Source organism: Amia ocellicauda, chromosome 4 (assembly GCF_036373705.1).
Source record: "Amia ocellicauda isolate fAmiCal2 chromosome 4, fAmiCal2.hap1, whole genome shotgun sequence".
NCBI classification, from domain to species: domain Eukaryota; kingdom Metazoa; phylum Chordata; class Actinopteri; order Amiiformes; family Amiidae; genus Amia; species Amia ocellicauda.
The window spans coordinates 36812091-36835492 of record NC_089853.1 but is presented as its reverse complement, the minus strand read 5'-3'; the positions used below and the strand labels follow the sequence as shown (position 1 = coordinate 36835492).

Genomic DNA, 23402 nt, shown 5'->3' with positions numbered 1-23402 from the left:
TCTGGCAGTATAGTTATAGGCAGTCTGGTATACACAAGCAATTCTCTGCAGGAGTAAAGAACATTTATAAAGCCTTAGCACACTATACCAGGAGAATGTTCTTAACCTTTTGCAATACAAGATCCATACTAGCTCAACTACTATACAACATCCTAATGCATATCCTTTCAAAGTCATTTTGTGATGATGCTGAATGTCTGTTGACAGGTAACCATGAATGATGTTATAATGGCAGAGAGGCTGTTTGGAACATTGGGTCACATCGCAGCGACTGAAACGCCACACTATCGTCTGCTGCTGCTGCTGGAAGAGTCCAGGTAACAATACACAGTACTTTAACCTTTCCCTGTGTAAACACCTTAAGCAGGGTGCATACAACTTTTGTCCTATAGCCTATGCACAGCTCATTTAGTCCACAGATAGAAAGTCAACTTTGTCTGGTCAGGTGCCTACAGGACATTGCTTTTGTTATCTGAACAACAACGTTTCCATCTCACTTCACAAAAGAAAAAGAAAACACCCTGATAACAAGGCAGAGGGGAAGCTAAGTCTGAAAAGAAAAAAAACACTCACTTTTAAGGAAATAGTTAATGACTACATTACAGTTGGTGTTGAAGCTTAAACAGAGGAGGTTCAAACTTGGTCAGTACCAGTACCAGTTAGAAGATGTCTGAAAATATTTGATGATTGTGTTAATGGTACTAAACACGTGGGAAATTACTATGCAGCTGTGTGTGTCAAGGCCCATATGGGAACATTATGGACTAGCTTAAGGACAACTTGTTTAGCAGTTACAATTGGGTTAACTACTTTCCTTTCTAAAGGAACAATGTAAATAGCTAACCATACAGACTAGTTATACTTTACAATGCATAGATTCAGAGAAGAAGAAAAAAGGGGTAATACTGGAGCTGAAGAACTAGGCATTTAGATTTTTAAAGAAAATTAGATGATTCCCAATTGCTAATATGAATAATCATTAATAAAATAAGAATAAACCCCTTCTGCTCATACCTTATATAGTTACTTGGTCATGTGAAGAGTGTCATTTGGCGAGAGGACCGCAAAAAGGAGCCAAGCAGTTCTGGGTACACAAACTGTGCATAATTATACACTTCACATGACTTATTTACTTATTATAAATCACATAGAAATAGAAACATAACTGTCTTTACAGTGAAAAAAATGTTTATTTTCTTTAAAATTAACAATCAGTCCCCTTTCTCTCCATCTTAAAATGTTTTGGTCTGGGATCCACTGTAACTGACTTACAGTAACCGCTGTATGTTGTGCTTTCATGCTAGTTAAACTTAAAAGAAACTATTAAATACAAATAAACAGCCTGTGAAACTTGCACCACTACCATTTAAGTGTCCTGAAATATCCTTGGTAACTGTAGAATGTTTAAATTCTGATAATTCTCTCCATAGGATGACATTTATATACAAGATAAGAGGTATGAGAATTTATGGAAATGCTGGTTTCTCATGTGTGATTTATTATAATGTTACCACTGAGCCTTGCCTACCCTGATGAGCCAGAGCAGTCAACTGCCCTGCCCATAATTACTAGATGTGTTTTGGAGGGCAGTCTCCTTGGAGATGTCTGATCAACTGATAGACCTAAATAAGAAAGCAGAATCATTTCTCATTGCATGGGCAATCAGCCAGTAAGACATCCCTGGCTAGACACATTCAGTCATCTAAGACATGCAAGTTCAGTTCTGTCGTGAACTGTGAAGGTAAAGAAACCTGGTGCCAGCAGCTTTTTGTTTATCTGTTATTGGTGTATTTTTTCAGTTTCATTTCAAGCCATCGTGATTTATTTTCTTTATATTAATAACTGTAAGTGTCCTAAAGGGTCAGTGCCTAGTTTTGATAATCTGATATGAGATTTCACAGCATCTCAGCGACCCTCTTCGTGCATCCTAAAACAACTTAAGTACACACACAAACCAATATACTACACACGCAAACCAATGTATTATGGCCTGTTTGCCCCCCCATACTTTTAGCTACAGCTGGCTGTTGGGAATGTCAAATAGATCTATATTATATTAGGAACATTTTGCCCAAACCTGCATTTAATCCATTTAAAAATGCTCTTCAATTACTTTTTCCCCTACTCTATTGTTGGCAGTCATCTATCAGCAGCATGTAAACTGAGTGCAGAGATTAATGTGTTTGCATGCCTCGCTAATCTCAGCATATAAAAAGGATACATCTGGCTAGTGGATACAGCTGGGGCTTACACATGGGAAATACCAGCCCTTCTGGGAGTAGTTTTGGGAGTCTTCAGGAGGGCTCAGTCTATGGTACGAAATAAGCTTGGGTGGTTTTGAATAGAATAAGCAGCTAATATGACTTAATATTCCACAGGGAAAGAATAAGAAATAAAATACACCCATTTACAGTTTACAGTGAGTAAACAATGAAATGACATAATGTGAAAGTGCATTATTATGTAATATTAATCAGAGGTAAACCATAGTTTCCTAATCTGGATCCTGGAGCATCCCAGTTTCTTCTGGTTTTGATCCATCTGAGCTCATTGGCTGATCAACTGACAAGACACTTAAAAAAAAACAAAAAAACATCTTAATAAGATCTTTTGGCTTGAGATAATAGCATTAACCCTGTATCAAGTGCCATAAATCCTCTCATTTTGGATAACTTTTCCAATGACCAGGTTTTTGGAATAGAACCAACTGAGCCCATATAGAAATTGCCATGTTTATAATGGGAGTGTTAGATACAAAATAATTACCACCCTTGGCTGTGGTCCATTAAGTGGTAACATGATAAGTCGTTTGGACAGATTTAAGAGAGCAACAGTTTATAAAACAAATTGAGGACAGACTGAAGATAATTCAGTTTGCTTAATGGCAACACCCCTAAAGCAGAGAATATCTGAAACCAAGTGCTGTGGGCAGAAATTGTTCAATTTTAGGCCTCTCATGGAATGTAAATCAGAAGACACAAGAAATAGGAAGCTGTTCTAAACCCCTCTAGCTTTGTTGGGTATCCATGGAGTGATCAACGTAGTGGTGGGTGTTCTCTCACTCTATTTATTTATTTTGGGGTTTTTTCCCTTGACAACCAATTTTGCGGAGAGTCAGTCAACATACACGAAGCACACGTGTACCCATGTGCCAGCATAGCCAACTGCTTTCACTCCGCACTGCTTCAGCTGCCTATCTGTTATAGATAAAGCCCCGACTTACATAATGGTAAGGATCTGACATTATGGTGTTCCTCCACCCCCTATGTCATCCATTCTCTGTATTGTAAAGAACTGGAAAGAGCAGAATGTTCCATGGGGAGGACAGTTGCCAGACAATGGGTATAAAAAGGAAACTCTGAAAAACTAATCATCATTTAAAGATTTTCAATCCTGAATGAGTAGTAAATCTCTGTGGGATGCTGCAGTGATTAAATGTTTCAGTGGAAGTTCCCTCAGTTTAACATAATCTGTAACAACAAATATTTAGACCCAGTATGCTGTTAAGTTATGCTGTTTCTTTGTTATTACTACAAGAGGTTAATTGATGAAAGTCATGAGTGTGGAATAGGAAATATAAAATAAGAACAGAACAAAAAAACAAATGCATTTCTCAGTTCTCTTCTTGCCTAAATTAGCTGCAGTTGTTTTACTTGGCCACAAAACTGTGCTCCCACAGTGCAAGCATGCTGAGTAGGGCAATTACCTGTAACATTATAGAAACATGTTTTAATTTTATTTAAATTAAAAACATGATAGATAAAATATGTGAATTATTATTATTATTATTATTATTATTATTATTATTATTATTATTATTATTATTATTATAGATTATCAGTTAACATAAAAATGGACATCATTAAATTAAACCTTGAAGATGTAATTAAAGGGAGACAGTCAATTAAGCAATTGGATTTCACTCCATAACACTAAGGCACTGTTGTGTCCTGGATTAAAGGTGCAATATTGATGTACATGAATGAATTATTATAATCATTCACTCATCCATTGAAATATGAGAACTTATATAAATAATGTGTCAGATACTTGTATCAATTATTCATTTGGCAATTTGAGTTCATTCTGTTAAACACCACAGACTTTTAGTGGCTTGTGGAACATCTGTACTGCTCTATTTTGTGGTAGCAGGCAAACAACATTAAATGGGTTGTCATTGATATGTGTACAACAAATACTGATGTAAACCTGCCCTTTTACAAATCAATACAAAACAATATTTTATTTATGTTTATGAAGCAAAAATAGTTAGTTTCATTGTTCTGTCAGGCTTGTATTTGACTGTGAAAGTCATGGAAGATTTTGGCCTGTGAAAGGGCATCCAGTGTATTTTATAGCAGGGATCAGAATGATCAAGGAATTTGGAGAATAAACAGCACAACTGTGTTCATTGTATCTCGGGCATTCCAGTGGCTGGGTGGCAATGAATCCAAGTCAAAAGTTTTAGAGCCAGATGTAGTGAGAACACCTGACATGTTGGGTTCTTACATGCAGATCTGATGCAGTTCAGGGTTTGCATGGTACAAAAAGTGTAGTGGCTGCCTTGTCCAAATTATGTCTGTGTGAAACATTTTTGCCATGCCAGACAACATTTTGAGACTGAAAGAAAGCAGATTGTGGAAACTCTGCGTGTAACTGGTTTGTTAGAATGACATAAGAGACATCTACCACTTATTCTGTATTAGTGTTAAAAAATACTCCACCTAAGGCCTGGGACTCACAACTGAGTTACATCAAAGGGCTTGTAAACTTAATTTACTACAAATGCCAAGTATAAAGACAAGACCAGCCGTATATTATTCTTGTGGTTTTATTTGAAATGTAATGTAAAGTTGAGAAGCACCCCACGCTGTTTTTTTACATTGATATTTAAAAATATGGGCCAGCTTTGCAAAGGTATGCACAGTTTGCTCCTTTTCCAAGAGGGAATATAATGCTCTGAAATGTGCATTTTAAATATTTTTATCTGGGTGTGTCTCAAAAAACTCAGTTACCAGTTTAGAGTTTTGCAACATACACCTAAAGATGTACTGCAGCAAAGCACTTGTTAATTAAAGCAATGACAGATATAGGGTGTTATATACAAATCAACAGTTTCACAAGTGAAAAAGCAAAAATACATTTGCATTTTCATGAAACATGCATACAATACCAAGGCTTTGCTGGTGTTTGCTGAACAAAACCATTCAGAAGACCACACATTATTTAGAAAATAATAGGCAATGTTAATACAGTGTGCTGCCATGGTTGCTTCAGATTTTCTCTATAAAGAAAACTTAGTGGTGTCTTGCAATAATTAATGGTTTGTTAGTTCATTAAAGACTCTGATGAAATACTCTGGGCTGGCAGGCTTGTTGTGCCTGTTTGCATTGCCGGGGTGTGTGTGGTCGTATGTGTGCGTTTGAGCCAAACCCATACTATGTTATTTTTGTATCTTTTATATATGAGCCTCACAAACCTATGAAGGTATAGAATTTAGAAGTATTTTGTCAGGCCATTTGTTTTACTTCTTCTGTAATTCTGTGGCAGATTTTCTTGGTTGGTGGAATAATGTTGCTGGACTAATTTTTAATTGCTGCAAGATATAATGCCAGACAGAAAGTAACACTGAATTCTGGTCTTTTCTGAGTGTTATGCATGGGGTTTTCTACACAAAATGTGCCACAGATTACATTTTTACTAATCCCTTCATGAATGCTGTCAGGAGAGTGATTTTGTGAGGCATACCAATCTGAGCTTGGAGTCCGGAGTCCTAACTAATCTTAATTACAATGCACTATTTTAAGCACAGTGAGTGCAGATGTTGAATTTCAAATATTTTTCACACTGAGACTGGTTCCTCATGATGGATTGAGGTTGTAAGGGAAAATATAATAAATCATGCTGTTGTTACTCCTAATACAATACATAAACACAATATAGAAGTCTTCTTGAATTGGGTCTGTAAAGCATATTCCTGCTGAGCTGCATGTAGCTGTTGAAAAATAAATGAAATTCCTCTTAAAGCAAATTCGTCTCCAGGGCCCAACAGAACTTAATCTAGTGTCCTTAAATCGATGATTGAAGTCCTTTACCAGGCTTTAACTTTTCATTTTCATAAGGTGTGTTTCTGAAGTGTTTGGAAGTAGTTTTCAAAAATATTTTTAAGGGGAATTTCCCAGGCTAACTCACAATGTTGCTAGAACATTTCATGTTGCTGTAAAGTTGTGGTTTGCTTGTGGTAGACATAACATGTGTTCCTGCTATATACAATGTTGTTGAATTTATTCTGTGGGGCTTAGTGTTGTAGCAGTTACAGACATGTATGGGACTTTCATTGTACGTATATTTTTAAATTTAGACGATAATACACTCTATGGTAATGTTAGTATTTTACATAATTTACATAAGTGGTTATTTTATGCTATAACTTCAATATACTTACTAAACACTTAAATACTTCTCCTTTAATACTTGATTTAAAATCTTAAGTGTTGTCATTTTACATTGTCCCAGCAACATTTTACAACATTGTCACATCTTTTATATAATAAACACAAACAGGCAGTGGAATGGAAGTGATGTATTAAACAGAGTGCAAAAGGAGTGATTGAAAGCAAAAGAAAACAAAAGCAAAAGCCTATCCCTTCTGAACCCTACCTTCACTTCTTCCAGGGTCCCTGTCTATAAAGAGGACAGGTGCTCCCAAACCCTGAATCATCCTCCAGGACGATGTAGTGTCTTCCCGGTCGGCCATTTTGTGCTCCTCTTATCACCCTGTCACACTGCACAATACTGTAAATGAACAGTTGCAGAAGCACTGTGGTTATGCAGCAATTACATTCTATATTAGTTCCAAAAATGCCAAAAACAAATTCACGCTGTCCAAAAGTAATTTTACATAGGCAAATTGTTGTGACATGTTCACAACTTTAAATTATTAGTTCGGTTTGTTATTCTAATGTCCGCTTTTCTTGTCAATTGACCATGCTCTTTCTGAAGATAGTGGAAGGAAGCGAGCACACTAGTATCTGGTATATAGGTCATGGTACAGCAATTTCAACAGAGCACTTATATAGTCACAACACTATATCCCTGCCTGTTTGTGTTTATTCTTAAATTATCTAAGAACTTTACAACCAATGCATTGTGTGATCGTATGGCCACTTCTAAGAATCGGGATCATTTTTAAAGTTGGAGAAGAGGCCATAAGACCTTCAACAATTAAACATCACTTAAACAATTCAGCTATTGAGTCTTCCTTTACAGAATAAACTTTTTTACAGTTACAAAGGTAATCCCTGAATCTGAAGTTTAGACTAAGACTAAGAACTATAGCTTGGTCACTATGTGATATATGAAGCATTCAGACATGAACTGGTGCAGGCTGGAGCCAGGAGAACTACCCTGCCAAGTGTTCCCTGCTGAAGATCACATCCCCGGGGGCAGGGTGGGACCTGGCATCCTCTCACATTCTCCACCATGCCAAAAGCACTAAATTTATCGCAGCAGGTCATTCAAACAGAAACCCTGGAAAGAAAAACATGGGATTTCAATGTCCACAGTTCATCGATTTTCATTCACAGAGACTTACCAAGTTCTTTATGTCTAACTTATACAAACACTATACATCTGAAGAAGAAAGAGGATCAGTACGGGGAGTTACTATGTTGAAAGAATTCCCTCAACTCTAATATTAGGGTCCCGCAAAGTGTCTTCCATGTCTGTCTAACTGTATGGCCATGTATAGTGCCACCAGTTTTCATCAGCACCAGGAAATCGTTTTAGTGAATTTTTTGTGCCACAATTACAAAAAGGCTTAGTTGAGCAGTTGTCACAAGTCAGATGAGCATAAAGACAATAATCTGCCCCCTGAATCTGAAGTTTAAAGCAGTCATGGGTATCTTTGTGCTAGTCAAACATACCCACATGATTTTTGTGAAGTTAAATTAAGAGAACATGCAATCTTATCAAGTGATAAATTATAAGTTATCATCTTATCTTTATTTAAACAATATCCACAAAATAACAATTAGTTGGTTCTTGTGGTTTTTGCAGCAAATATTTTTCTATATCGACTAGATCAATTTGTATTAATCTGATCTCTGTTGTTCTCTAGTGCCCATCTATATCACCCTCTCTCCCTCTTCCTCTATCCTCAATCATCCATCTTCATTTTCTAAATAACATGCACAGCATCTGCCTTTTCTTAGCAACCTGCTCTACTTTACTCCAGATCAAGGTTCTGTTTTTTTTCATTTTAGGTTTTACATGCTTGCTTTTTTCAAATGTACTGTATTCCTGAATTATTTGCTACATTTATATATTAGCCTGTAGGCTGCTTCACTGTTTAACTTATTGCAATATTGTACTTCACCTTAATTTACATCCTTTGCAGGATGTGACTTCTTATGGTTACTTTCTGAATGTGAGCCACTTTGGTACAATGAGATCAGACACATAATGAAATAACACAATTAGTAGGTAACATGATTATGAAACAAACATGGACATAAAAGGTTAACTTAAACCAACAGTGCATGATCATCAGGTGAGTAGGCATCTACAATTGTGTGTAGTGAATAGAATATTATTTGTCCATGCATATACTGTGATTTGATTTATATATCAATGGCAATTCATTTTGTTATTATAGAAATAAGATTTTTTTTATAATTTCCCCATTTATCTTTCCAAATTTCCATTTGTATTTATTGAATGCAATCGACCTACCATCCACACTTGTATTTCCTAAGGTTAGATTGTTTTGTGAAAAGCCTTTACAGCTGTTTTCATCCACTCTGAAATTTGGTGTCCATGCTTCCTTCTGAGAGGAGACCCAGGTCTTCAGATCAAGGTGTTATAATTGCTGTGACAGGGGTCTGTGGAAAGGGCTCAGGATCAATTAAAGTCATTGTTACAGGCTGCTTATAAATTAGACCCCGCAGTTTGCAGGTGAAGGGGGTCATGGTGAATAAGGTTACAAATGGTTTCATACACTTCCAGAAGTCGCTCATTAAGGAGGTCGAAACTGTCTAGTATCTGAGCATATAGACAGCTGAGTGTGCATTTTCAGCAGGCCTTTAATCACCCCTAGCTGTTAAGAACAAAAGCAGAAGTATCACGCTGACATCTGAAGCTGTCATTGTCTGATACAGTGTAGGAGTGAGTTCATATACTGTACCTACAGGGGACTGTAGGAATACTGTTTTTTGTAGCTTTAGATTTGGGTTGCCAAATTACATAAAACACTAGGGCTGGCATGCCATATTTCTTTTTAAATAAATCATTTTAAATGCATGCAGAACAGACACTGACATTTGCATGCGGAAAATCACTTGGTGTATAATCTTGTTCAGTTTACTGCTGTGGAAAAAGCCAACATCAGTCAGGCTGCTACGAAAATGCCAGCACATGAAGTTGAGATTTATGAGTTATATGCATGGGAAATTAAATACCAGGGTCTTTAAACGATTGTACATTGGGAGACAGAAATCCAAATGATCCCTTCTGGGAAGAAGATGAGAGTGTTGTCAGAAATGTATCACTGTCCTTGGCATTATGAAAAATCTTCTCCTCCAGAATCCCAGGACCTTAAACATATTCAGGTGTGTCTACAGTCATGGACATTCAAAGATGCATGGTTTTCATCAGTCCAAAATGTCTGACATAGACTGATGAAGATTCATGGTAATTAACATAATTTCATATCATTAAAGTGCTATGTAGACTTGAACCAGAGTAAAAATTGCGATGATTGATCAAATGCTTTGGAGGACATGTTTTTATTTTCATATAAAATAACAGAAACATCTCAGTCATAAATATCTCCTATTTCATACAGACAAAAACTAATCCTATCAGGTATTTTTTGCCTTAAGTCAAACAGAAAATGACAATTTCAGTTTTCTGGCACCAACTTTGGAACAAGTTGCTACATTACAGTATTTCTTGCCGTGTATAATGATCGTTTAGACAGGAACATTTGAAGTAATGACATTAAACATTGTTCTGACCTGCTTAACATCTTTAAAAATACTACTGCTAGATTTTTATATATTATGTTTTTAAGTCTTGTAAAACATCACTGTTATTCTTTCAAGTACAAAAAGGTACAATTTCATAAATACTGTAAAATCTGTTATGTATTTCAGGAGTTCAACTTGTACTATGTACAGACCAAGTTCAGCTCTCTATTATTATTATTATTATTATTATTATTATTATTAATGTATTACTTTTTCTCTCTAGAACCTTTTCAGTCACACACAAACACACACACACACAAAGTAATTCCGTCTGATTAAACAATAAAATAACATTTTAAAATATAATTCCAAGATACAGGGTATCTGACTAGAACAGCTCTTTAAATAGTTGGTTAATTGCAACAATGGAGAATGCAGAAATGTCCAGACAAGAATTGTATGTTTCTGTAAAGTAACACTGTGTTTCCGAAGACTGGATTCCTGATGATTACTGTCGTTTCACCTTTAAAATCAGACTTCAGTGACAGCGATATGAAAAGTTATGACAGCAAGCAAAACACACATGGGATTTCAGACTTGATGGATTCTTCAGATGTCAGCTATCCTACATCACTAAACTTGACAAGTGAAACACATGTCCCTCTGTGCCTCAGGTGGCTTTGCAGTTAAATATTTCGATGTACTGGTAATGTATATCATCAGTTTTGTAGGTTTTGTGTTGGCATGTTTATAGTTTTGCCAGTGTGTTTTATTTCAGCAGCTTGCATTGCTATTTATTTTACCTTCTACATGTGACCAGGCATATGCTTGTAATCCCTCCTTCATTCTTCCAGGGAACAGGAAATATTGACATTCAAACTATTCTGGTAATCTTTTTAAAATACACTTCTGTTGCATGCCATGAAATGCTTTGCCTGGTTGTACTGAGATGTGAACTTTATATAACCTAGTCTGGTGTCACAATGTACAGTTATGCTGTGGATCCCCATATAACAATTAAGATCATGTTCAGACATGTGAAAATTAAGTGTAATTTGTCGATGCTTACACTGTTTTCCCACTATCTTTCCTCCTGGTTCATGAATACACTTGATCTATAAATACAGCTACTTGCAACATAGAATCCAGCAGGTACATTTTACTCCGAAAATAAGCAATTGCATTACAGATAATGCAATAATAACTAGATCAGTACTTGCACACACACAGTACACTTACAGCACTATCAATTAAATGTGGACTATAAAGATAAATCACAACCCCTCACCTAGTCCTTGTTTAAAATATTTTTAAGGATTTTACCAGCTGGTAGTCACAGTCCAAAATCCACACTCCATTATATTGCAGTCCTGGATAAACACAGTCTGTAAGCCTGATAGACAAATTAGGTCCCCCACTAGCCTGTGTGCAAATTCCACGTACATTGATCTAAATCCCAAAAAACAACATTGTTTTAATTAGCAAATATCCAAGTATGTGTGTGTTGAAATTCTATTGGTTCCAGCCCAGTTTAAGACTATTGGGGATTGAATATTTATTTTCATAGATTTTTCTTATTTCTAAGGGAATACAGCTGAAGATAAAAGTAAGTGTTTTACATCTTAAGAACAGAGGCGTACGACACGCCCCCGCAGCCCCCGCAGATGTAAAGGCCTCACCCAACATTTAGTAAAAAAAATATATAAATAAATCAAGACAATAATAATAATAATAATAATAATAATAATAATAATAATAATAATAATGTTTCCCCTTAATTCCATACAAAATGTATTTTAAAATTGTCACGATCCCCTGGTGGTATTTTCCCGTATATTGTCCCGTATATATGTTCCCGTATACACTCACCTAAAGGATTATTAGGAACACCATACTAATACTGTGTTTGACCCCCTTTCGCCTCCAGAACTGCCTTAATTCTACGTGGCATTGATTCAACAAGGTGCTGAAAGCATTCTTTAGAAATGTTGGCCCATATTGATAGGATAGCATCTTGCAGTTGATGGAGATTTGTGGGATGCACATCCAGGGCACGAAGCTCCCGTTCCACCACATCCCAAAGATGCTCTATTGGGTTGAGATGTGGTGACTGTGGGGGCCAGTTTAGTACAGTGAACTCATTGTCATGTTCAAGAAACCAATTTGAAATGATTCGACCTTTGTGACATAGTGCATTATCCTGCTGGAAGTAGCCATCAGAGGATGGGTACATGGTGGTCATAAAGGGATGGACATGGTCAGAAACAATGCTCAGGTAGGCCGTGGCATTTAAACGATGCCCAATTGGCACTAAGGGGCCTAAAGTGTGCCGAGAAAACATCCCCCACACCATTACACCACCACCACCAGCCTGCACAGTGGTAACAAGGCATGATGGATCCATGTTCTCATTCTGTTTACGCCAAATTCTGACTCTACCATCTGAATGTCTCAACAGAAATCGAGACTCATCAGACCAGGCAACATTTTTCCAGTCTTCAACTGTCCAATTTTGGTGAGCTTGTGCAAATTGTAGCCTCTTTTTCCTATTTGTAGTGGAGATGAGTGGTACCCGGTGGGGTCTTCTGCTGTTGTAGCCCATCCGCCTCAAGGTTGTACGTGTTGTGGCTTCACAAATGCTTTGCTGCATACCTCGGTTGTAACGAGTGGTTATTTCAGTCAAAGTTGCTCTTCTATCAGCTTGAATCAGTCGGCCCATTCTCCTCTGACCTCTAGCATCAACAAGGCATTTTCGCCCACAGGACTGCCGCATACTGGATGTTTTTCCCTTTTCACACCATTCTTTGTAAACCCTAGAAATGGTTGTGCGTGAAAATCCCAGTAACTGAGCAGATTGTGAAATACTCAGACCGGCCTGTCTGGCACCAACAACCATGCCACGCTCAAAATTGCTTAAATCACCTTTCTTTCCCATTCAGACATTCAGTTTGGAGTTCAGGAGATTGTCTTGACCAGGACCACACCCCTAAATGCATTGAAGCAACTGCCATGTGATTGGTTGGTTAGATAATTGCATTAATGAGAAAATGAACAGGTGTTCCTAATAATCCTTTAGGTGAGTGTATATAACTTCAATGGGGGGTGGGGATGAATCGCGCTCCGATCTTGGGGGGGGGGGGGATCGCGTTCTGATCTTGCGGGGGGGGCACAATAATTTCCCGTACGCCACTGCTTAAGAAGTAATGGTTCTGCTACACAAGACGCACACTGCCCATTGCTTTCTTGAGAAACTGGAGCTGAAGAGCACATTCCAATCAATAAGATGAAGGTATAAGAAAATATTAGAATTGTCTACAGGTGTCTGAATGGATGCCTCTTTAGGAGGTTGTAGGACAGTCTCATGAAAGTTTGATTTGCTTTAGAGGATTTCTCATTTGGTGACTACTTGCCTTTTGTGTTCTTGTGGCTCCAGGAAGCGGCAGCTGCAGTTTGTCCTGGAGGGCCGAGGGCGGAGGGCAGGTCTGAGCCCCGAGGAGCTGAGGGAGAATGGCAAGCTCTTGGGTGAGGGACTTGGCAGGTCCCTCTTCAACTACCCCAGCCGAGACCCTGGCGCTGATAGCAGCGAGGTAAAGGCACAGGAACAGAGCTGACATCATATCACACAGCTTCATCTGAGCCTCATTATTGAAGCCAACAACGATCTATCCTTCTCCAGCCAACTCATGTCTTATTTTAGGACAGCTTGTAGTTTGCATTTATAACACAAAACATGGATGAATAAATGGTCTGTGTAAATATATATTGGTTTGTGTGTGTTCGTGCGTATGTGCATGTGAGTGTATGTTCTTCAGTACAACAGTGCAAAAACTGATATTGTGCAACTTTCAAGCAGTTAGTTTTATATTTTAACCTGTAGTGTATTCACATAATTTTCATAACTTTACAGATCGTATTCTGAATACACCATTTCCATGATAAACAGACTATTAACCTTTATCTAAAACAAATAAATACACCTAGCCTTCAAGGCCAAACACCTCAGCACTTTGCTTTGTTCCCTGCTTTGTTCCCTGTTGCCTCAGGAAGCTGACCCAGATGGGCCAGACAGGACTCAGGAGAGCCAGGAGTATTTGCGGCAACTGGTGCAGAGGGCCGCTGACACGAATTTGAAAGGAGAGTCCCTGCACAAGCTGTGGCCCTCACTGTTTGTGGAGCTGGTCAGAGACAGCGTGCTTGACATGAGGGACCAACCATCCTACCGCCAAGCCTGTTTACAGAAGATTTCACAGGCCAAATAAAAGCCTGCAAGACTCTTTTCCAACTGGGTTTCCAAACAGACGACCATTGCTTTTTGTGCTTAAGGACACACTCCAGCGTCTCTGAGAGTTTGTGAGTTCTTCTCAGACTGTTCTGTCATACACTGCTATTCTAATTGTTAGATTTTATTTTGGATTCCAGTAACTGCACTAATTTGCTTTGTGTTCTATACCTTGAACTTCCAAACAGGAGCCTGGCTCTAATGCCTGTTCTGTTTAGATATAGGGAACAAGAACAAAATATGTTCTGACTTGCCAGTGACGGGTGCAGAAATACAATGGGACTGTGTTTCTATAACTTCTTTTGGTCTACCAAGTTTTAAAGCATGTGTATGAATGCTTTATGTTTGTTTATTTTGATTAGGCTGGAAAGTAACTTGTTTCTGATCAAGCAAAGCCATCGCACATGAAGTGTCTTCCTTTTTCCCATTCATCGTACTGTAAGAGGACTCAGTGTATATATCCCCTCGGCTTCAGTAGTATGATGTGAATCCCTTATTATCACCCTGGGATGCCACTGAAATATCTTCAAGACATCTACACGCATGGCATGGAGACCAATTGAGAACAAATGTTGTTTTCCCCCCGTAAAACAAAATCCTTTATAGCGCTGACCATCTTTAATAATGAGACGCAAAGCTCAATTTGATTTCACTGATATGCAATTCTTATACCACACTCTGGGGAATTAAAGACAAAGGAAATTCTAATCCACAAAAATTACATTTTACTGGGAGATCACATTCTGGCTGAGCAGCTCGGCCTTAGTAGGGCAACTGGTAAAAACCTTTGCTTGGCACGCAACTGATGGAGTGCAGCTGGGGCTGGGTGAGCTCCAAGTCAGCCTGGGTTTCCTCCGCTGGCCACCCAGCAGTGATCCATGGGGCTTTATGTCTGGAAAGTTCGATGAACCCTGCATACTGTGCTATGGCTCTACTGTAATAAAGCAGATGCCCTCACAATACATGTTTCAGAAGATGCTTACCTGTCCCCATCTGTCCTACGTTAACCGGTAGTTTAATTGATTAACAACTGGGAATGCCAAATTAGGAGGTCAAACACAGAAAAGTGTATTAATTTATGCTGTTGTTGTTTGCTGTATCATGTTTCAGTTCTGGGCAGTGATATTCTTTAAAGACGGACCAGTATAACAGGTTGTCACTAATAAGGGACAGCGCTCCCTGGCAAGTCTCAGATGTTCTGACGTTTTCCACGGCTGTGGGCACACCACTCTTGCCAAACGAACACATGCTTTGTCACTTTTGAAGGTGTGTGAAATTGAATAGCTGTTAGAGAACAGCTCTCAAGTCCTTGTCAGTGAAGTAAGTCTTCCTATTTACACAACTTTCAAACTCGCACAGAGCTGGCAGGATGTCATGCCTTTTATCCCACTAGGCGTAGGAATTGTAGGCCGATCCTGGCACGTGCTGCCGGCGTGTTGGTTATGTTTATAAAATGTATCTCGTACATGGTCACATTGCCAGTTGTAATGCAGTCTGTCCAGTTGCAAAAGTCCTCATCTCCCACATCTTTCTAATGACAATCTCAGCATCCCTGTGTCTTCCAAATTAGACAAAATGGGAATGTAAGAAGCGTTTCTTTCCCAACATCGTACCCTCCGTTGCATGCAGACAGCGCACACACATGAACCGCTAGGGATCTGCCTATGCACATTGTAGGACATCTTACGGACATGGAGAATATGCATTGGAGGACACAGCTGGTTAATGAGGCATCGCATGTTTTTAACCCAATATTGCTACAACACAGACGACATGTTTAGGTAGGGCATAATTAAAGGTGGTCAGTACATAATTGCCTAAATCCTTTTTTCTTTTTCTCTGGAGTTTGTGTGTGTGTGAAGTCCTGCCTTTAATGTTAACAAAATATATGAAAACACTAACTTTTGTTATCTGATGAACCTCTTTTACAGTTTGATTATCACAATAACAGCAGCATTTATAACTACTTTTGACAGCGGCTCCGAATAAAGATGAACTGAAAGATGTTTGTTTTTTGTTTGAATTGCATACAATGGTACCACTGCACTATCACCACCACTTCCACATGTGTGTGCAGTTACCAGTCATATTTACTGTAAGCCAACATTGTGAGAGTCCTGTTCCTGATCATTAACTCTCAGCTTGATCTATGCCTTGGCCTGCAGTGTTGAATCATAAACCCTGGAACTGACAGGAGATTTGCATCACATGTAAAGAAGCTCTCAGAAGTTACCATACATGTTGTTTAAATAATATTTTATCTTGTTTTGATCATGAGATACTAAGCTTGCTTTTGACAGTTTTCTCCATATCCTTTTAGCTTATTTAAAATGTTATGGAATTAATAGGCCATGTTTTTATTGGTTTGAAACAGAGTTTTTAAATTAAGTAAGTAATTCTGTGAGACTTAATACTTTGTAGGCTGCCTTGTAGTTTTGAGTTGTGTCTCTTGTGACTGAGGTTAATATGTCTGTGATTTCATATGTCTGTGTGTGATCACATCCAGTATTGAAATAGGACTCACAGGAAGTGTTGTACACTGGCTTCAGTTAGTGGGTCAGTGACATGTTATTTGAGTCATTGTCCCACGACACCATGATCAGTTTAATCAAACATGACTATGCACATGCTTATGGGAGTGATCTGCTTTTGAATCTCTTTGTTGAATCCATTACACACTTTTGCTGGCCCTGCCTATTATGTAGCACTGCAGACAAGACCTACCCATGCTATTCTGTGGTATTTTTGCTACTATATGCCTATGTGACCTTTTCATTTTTTACACACCCCTTCATGCAGTGCTGCACTCTGTAGGTGCATGTGTATATAAACAGCAGAATGGGAAACTATAGCAAACACACAGTGGGCTGTTGTTAAGGAGAGGCATGTGTGCAAGGGATTATGGGCTCTATGCGATTAACATTCCTGTGTCAGTCACTAAACATAAACACAGAGTTCAACTAACACAGTGCGTTTAAACGCATCACAACAGCTGTAAACCGAAGTTCTTCATTGTATGTTAACATCCTTACAAAAACTGTTTTTATTTTGCAGACATTTTCCACAACATACAACAGAAAGTTTAGTGCTCCTCTTAATGTTGAATTGTTTTTACTGTATGTTTTCACTGAAGGCAGTGCAGATTGAGGACACCTTGGTTTTAAATACACACTGTGTCTGATATTTATGATGTAAAGTACAGCAATGGTTCAGGAATCTGGTCTTAAAAGCATTCTTTACAATGAAATAAACCGCACAAAATGCAATCCAAAATTGCAGGTCTTACTTCTGTTGTATCATCGCTTTATTGGGTGGCTCAACATATTTAGGGTGGTATGTCCAGCCTGGTCTCTAATATTAATAATAATGTTAAAGTCACTGGGCTGGTGGATGCTAGTTAGTTATACAGGAATTAGACAACGGTAGTTACAGAAAGACTTTTTATAGTGTTATAGCAGCATATGGATTGTACCCACTGCTCGACTGTCTGTAGGCTGTTCAGAATACAGTGAATTGAACAGAAACGCATAACTATGCTGATCCCATAAAGAGACGGAAGAGAGGTGTTAACTTACGTCACAACATAACTGTGGCATGCTAACAAAGACACTAGGGGGCAGGTAGCTACTGGGATGTGCTCAAATGGAATCAGACGGTCACTGTCTGAGGACCAGAGAAGTCTCATCCATTTTATTGCAGATGATCAACACTGAATTTAGGAGAGCCTAGGACAACAAAACAAACACTAACTAGTTATGTCTCTTCCACAGAATCTGCTTATATGTAGCTGTTGTTGTGTATTTCAAAACTGCTGGCTTGGAATAGATTTTTAAGCGCTTGATAAACAACCCAAAGACGCACAGAACCCCTTTAGGCTCACAAATGCTAATTGAAAAGAGAGATGTCTCAGACTTCACCCAGCAGTAAATCTTGAATTAAATGTGTGTGTGGTTGGGGAAGTACTGTGCTGTGGCAGAACATTTTCTCCAATACATGTGGATCTTTGGAGAAAAAAACAAATGCAGTCTACAAAAAAGACTGAAAAAGGAGTCACTTGCCAAGATAAGATCATTATTTTGTTCCTCTATTGTTTTATCTCTGCGAACACAGTTTAATTTCTGTCTACATTTTAAACTCAATGACAACCAACAATGACTGAAATGGATGTGGCTTGAATCTTGTAATATTATGTTTAAGTGAAATATCTAGATGCTTTTTCCTCCTATACCGTGTGTCTTTCTTTTTTCTAACTGATTTCCTATTCAGTTGGTGCACAGTGATTGAAGCAGCTCTCCGAATGCCCCCTACTGTATGTTCTTATTGTCTGTGAACCGTACTTTAAGCCTGAAGTGGGGTGACAGTGCCAAGTTCGTGAGTGATGACATCCATTTGGCTCAAAACACGTTATAGCGGTTTTCAATTATGCGAAAAAAGTTTTTAGGGCAGAGGCCAGACTCAGAGCTGTGTGGCAGCTTCCGTGTAAAGTGATGTTGTGGGGAGCATTCAAACCCTGCTCCGTTTCATGCAGAAATGAAAACTGGCTTATCCAGATGAGGTCCTTCTGACACCAACGGCTTTTACATGGTTAGGAAACCGTGTGCGCAGGTCAACTCTCCTTACTTTCCCTTGCACAGCTGCTAATAAATTATACAGGGGAACATTAGTCGCTTCCATCCAATTTGTCTTCTGACTGTGGAGACCACCCCTCTCTCCTTCTCTTTCCTTGCAGGTGCAGTTCAAACATACATATACGTTACACTGTCAGATGAAAGATTTGGTTCTCAGACAAAAAGACTGAAAGACAGACACAGACAGACAGACAGACAGACAGACAGACAGAAAAGGTAAGAGACACTGCGCTATGCCTCTCTGTACAACACCGCGGTCAGTGTTTTCAGTACAGTCACATGCAGACTCCTGCAGCTGTGTAGAAGCACAGACAGCTGGTGATTTATCAACAGCCCGAGGTACATATTATCCCGTTCAAACTTTATTAAACACTTCTGTTTAATGATTTGTGAGTGTTGCACAAATCTTCAATATTTCAGATTGACTCCGGCGGCTGGAAAATATTAATCTCTTTCATTATAACATTTCAGTTTGAGAAATTATCAAAGAAGGAAATGTATAACAACACAAGGAAATGTATAACCACACATTTAATAACCAAATGTTCATGAGGAACACCATCTGGAAATACATAATATGTGTGTATTTCTCATTATAACACATGAGAATATGTGGTATTTGTTTCTATTTTCTAATTAATGATAGGTTACTACTACTATTACTACTAATAATGTACATGCATTGTTTTGCATGTCACAGTAGTAAATTAGCCCTTAGAAAATGCTTGGTCCTTTAAGTGTTCTGAGTGGTTGGCATTGAGTGCAGTGGAACATTTAATTCTCATTGCATGGTCAATCAGCTGATCGGGCGCCTGTGGTGACACCACTGGGCACATAAAGCAAAGCTTAGGTGCCTACGCTTTTCAATTGCTGACCTTGATTAGCCTAGCACTGGAATGTTTTGATTTCTGTAACACAATAATTGAAAGTGTTTTCTTTCATATTCCAGAGTGACCAAGAACTGTACAGACAACAGTGTAAGAAAACAAAGAGAGAGGAAAAAAAGGTACTGCACTACACAGAATTTCTTCTTCAGGTGTGTCTGCCATGAAAATTGATTTTAATTAATCTACCTTTGACTGCCAGAAAAACCCCAGCTTTATAAAGTCATATCTGACATAGCGATGAAGGACAGCTCAATAGATTCCCTTGTTCCAGTTATTTTCCCCTAACTGCTAAACATGTTTCGGGCTGCAGTGATCTTTCTTTCTTTGCTAAGCCTGGTTCAACTCGAAACTTACGGCATAATTCACGAATGTTTCATAATTACATATTATGGGATACCGGAGCTTTTACGTTTTGATATCTGCAGCTTTAACACAACATGTCTAACAAGATTTTGACAAGGAAGTCCTTCTGAATGCTGGCCTTCACACGCCTTCCTGCAATTAAAGGTGTTTTATCGAGGCCCATCTGTCAAGGAGTAAAAGGCAAACAAGGTTGTCCTGAGAGGCAGGGGGTGGGGGCAAAGAAAAAAAAAACACAAGGGGATTGGATCTGGAGTTCAGTCTCTTGGATGCTCAAGCAAGAATGCCCCTAAAGGCAGAGCAGGGGGAGCTGCACTAAATCACGCCTTCCCCCTGCGGACTCCCTGTTTCAGCACACAGGAGGACCAGGCCTGTGAGATTAGCATGTCTTCAGAGAGATTAAAACAAACACAGCAATCTGACCACAATCGCTGGTTTATTAGGCCATGTTGCTTAGGCTAATACAGGCTTTCTGTGACTTAGATTTAGAAGCCAAATGCAGGGAAAGGCACGTGGAAAATCTATGGGAGGCTAGCCAAGAAGGAGATGGGGAGTCAGGGTTTAAAACATAAGGGAGGGGAGTTAACAGGGCATTATATTGAACTTTCAATTTATTTTGTCCAAAATGCATGCACAAAATCTAATGTAATGCTATTGACAATCATACACGGAGGGTATTTGAAAGCCTCAGAATACCTGCAGGCCAGCACCTGGTATGTGTAGTTTCACATCACTGTATTTTTGTCTTTTCTGAGCTGCTTAGATGAGTGTGTAATGCCCTAAAATGTAGGGCCTTTCTTTACAAATCCAGCCTGAAGAAACCCTGAATTGGTTTGGACACACAGTTTACACTTGTCACACACACAATTGCTAACTGACTCACGGGCCTCATGGGAGAATTGTGCTTCTGTAATCAATAGGTGTGATGGAATTGCTTTGTTTTACAGACTTGTCCACAAGAATAAATGTCCGGATAAAATCACCTACATGACTATATACGTGCTGCAAAAAATGTAATATTTGAGGAAGACAAACCACTGTGTATTAATTAAACTGGATCTGAATTAATTTACAGCTTTCCTTGAAATCACCTAAATAATGCTCACAGCACTACCTTAATATTTTGTCATTAAAGCCATCATACAAAATCTAATTTGCCATCTGCCCATTCAAAGCATTAGTACCATGAACTAAGTACTTTTCATTATTGTACAAAGACATGGATATGGTTTTTTGAGGGTTTATACTCCACTCAGCTTCTTCACTGTGATAAAAATAACAGCTAGCAATTATGCAATGCCATTGATCAGTATATATATGAACATAACAGAAATCCAAAGCAAGTGCTCATGATCTATCTTTACTGTATATACATAGAGATTACAGTAGATTGTGTTTTTTAAATCATTTGACTTATTATATATTTAGCAGAATTTAGTAGCTTGTAACTTTTTTAATCATACTATAAGAAGTAATTAATTATAATGTTATATGTTAGTTTCTATGTTTTCCTGCTTCTTTGCAAAGCTCTGCTTAAAATTACAACATAATGTATTGTATTTGCTTCCTCACTTTGTTTATTTAAATATTCTTCCATTTCCACGTGATAAATCTTTGTTAATTATAGAGCTGGTTGCGAGGGCTTGACCATTCAATCTTTCAACCTATTTGGGCTTCAATTCCGATGATGCATTGATGTAGGAGTCTCTGTACTTTAAGTTAAAATATCACTGATAAGAAGTAGTATCAAATTGGTTCAGCTGTGACAAGCTGTAGAATTAATGGTTTAAACCACAGAGTAAATCTATGGTAATTACTTTACTTTTTAGCTATATAAGTTATGGAGAAAAAACTACTTTAGTTCAATTTGTAAAAGCTTTATTTTGAGAAATAGTGAAATGCTGTGATGGTAGGTTACTGAGCTCTGCATTTAAAAACAATACAGTGCCAAAAAGTAGCTTACCAAACTGATGCCAAGCCAAACTAAACCCATTTCAGCTATCACTTATTGATTTTTAATTGTTTATATTTGATGTAACCTGACTTAGAGAGATGATATACAAACACATTATAGTAATAATCTGAGGCAGATTGTTATATTTGAGAAAAACAAACTGATTGATTCAAAGGCTGAATCACACTGTTAATCAGACCAATTCAGTCACCTGTCCATAACTACAATGGTAGTGATTAAAATAACTTTACTCATCCCTTAGTGCTTTGGCAACACTATGCAGTTTCCCATGGATTGATACCCTTGGGGTTTGATACAAGAATAAGTCAATTAAAACTTGGGTAATAATAATAATAATAATAATAATAATAATAATAATAATAATGTTGTAAGTATATACCCTGGATAAGGGTGTCTGCCAAGAAATATAAAATAATAATAATAATAATAATAATAATAATAATAATAATAATAATAATAATTCTTTACATCTATAAATAACATGTATTGTTATTTAATGATTATTTATTTATTTATTTTCCAACTGAGCATAGAGACACAAGGGCCCTGGCTATAGACTGCAAAAGAAGAGTCTCTGTCTTCCACACACGGCAGCCCCTCGTAATCCAGGTGTGCCCGGCGCTGTGGATCCTGTCTTTACACAGCATTCCTTACAGAGCAATTAATGAGTCATTCCTGACTGACACTGGCCTGGAGGATCAGAGGGAGGGAAGGAGGGAGGGAGAGAGGCTGGGGGTGCTGGAGGGAGTGCTGGAGAAAAATATTCATTTTGCAAAAACAAAACTGCCTTGGAAATATTTCCTAGTAATTTAGCAGGGCACCACTGTATGAACATATTGTCAATTCTCCTCCTACCAACACTTTTCTAATGCCTTGCAAACTAAAACTGATGAATATGACTACACCTGACTAGTGTACCTAGACGAATTGATGCTGTTTTGAAGGCAAAGGGTGGTCACACCAAATATGGATTTGATTTTAGATTTTTCGTCTGTTCACTCACTTTGCATTTATTTAATTGATAACTATAATCTATTAACATGTCTATTTTTGAAAGCATTCTTACTTTACAGCATTTTTTCACATCTGCCTATATATAGTATAATCCTGTGATTGCAGAACAAAAGATTGATATTCAAGTACCATTGCAATTATATTGAACACTAAGGATGTAGACAGAAAATACATATGTGTTTCTATTTATATCAAGTTCAAACCAGCATCTTAGTCATGAGAACAAACAGGCAAATTTCTGGTAAGGTCTCAGGGCATGTGGGAGCAAGTTACATGCTATAAATCGAGACG

The 23402-nt window shown here is 38.0% G+C and overlaps 1 protein-coding gene across 1 annotated transcript in view; it reads left to right on the top strand.

Annotated features, from left to right (window-relative positions):
* lrrc49 (leucine rich repeat containing 49) overlaps positions 1 to 16253 on the top strand; it is a 106242-nt gene extending 89989 nt beyond the window's left edge. Inside the window, exons 16-18 of the mRNA XM_066702009.1 lie at positions 208 to 317; positions 13402 to 13555; positions 14012 to 16253. Coding sequence (XP_066558106.1) covers positions 208 to 317; positions 13402 to 13555; positions 14012 to 14227 — 480 coding nt within the window. The 3' untranslated portion in view covers positions 14228 to 16253. The remainder of the gene's footprint in view (positions 1 to 207; positions 318 to 13401; positions 13556 to 14011) is intronic.
* Positions 16254 to 23402: the final 7149 nt, after the last annotated feature.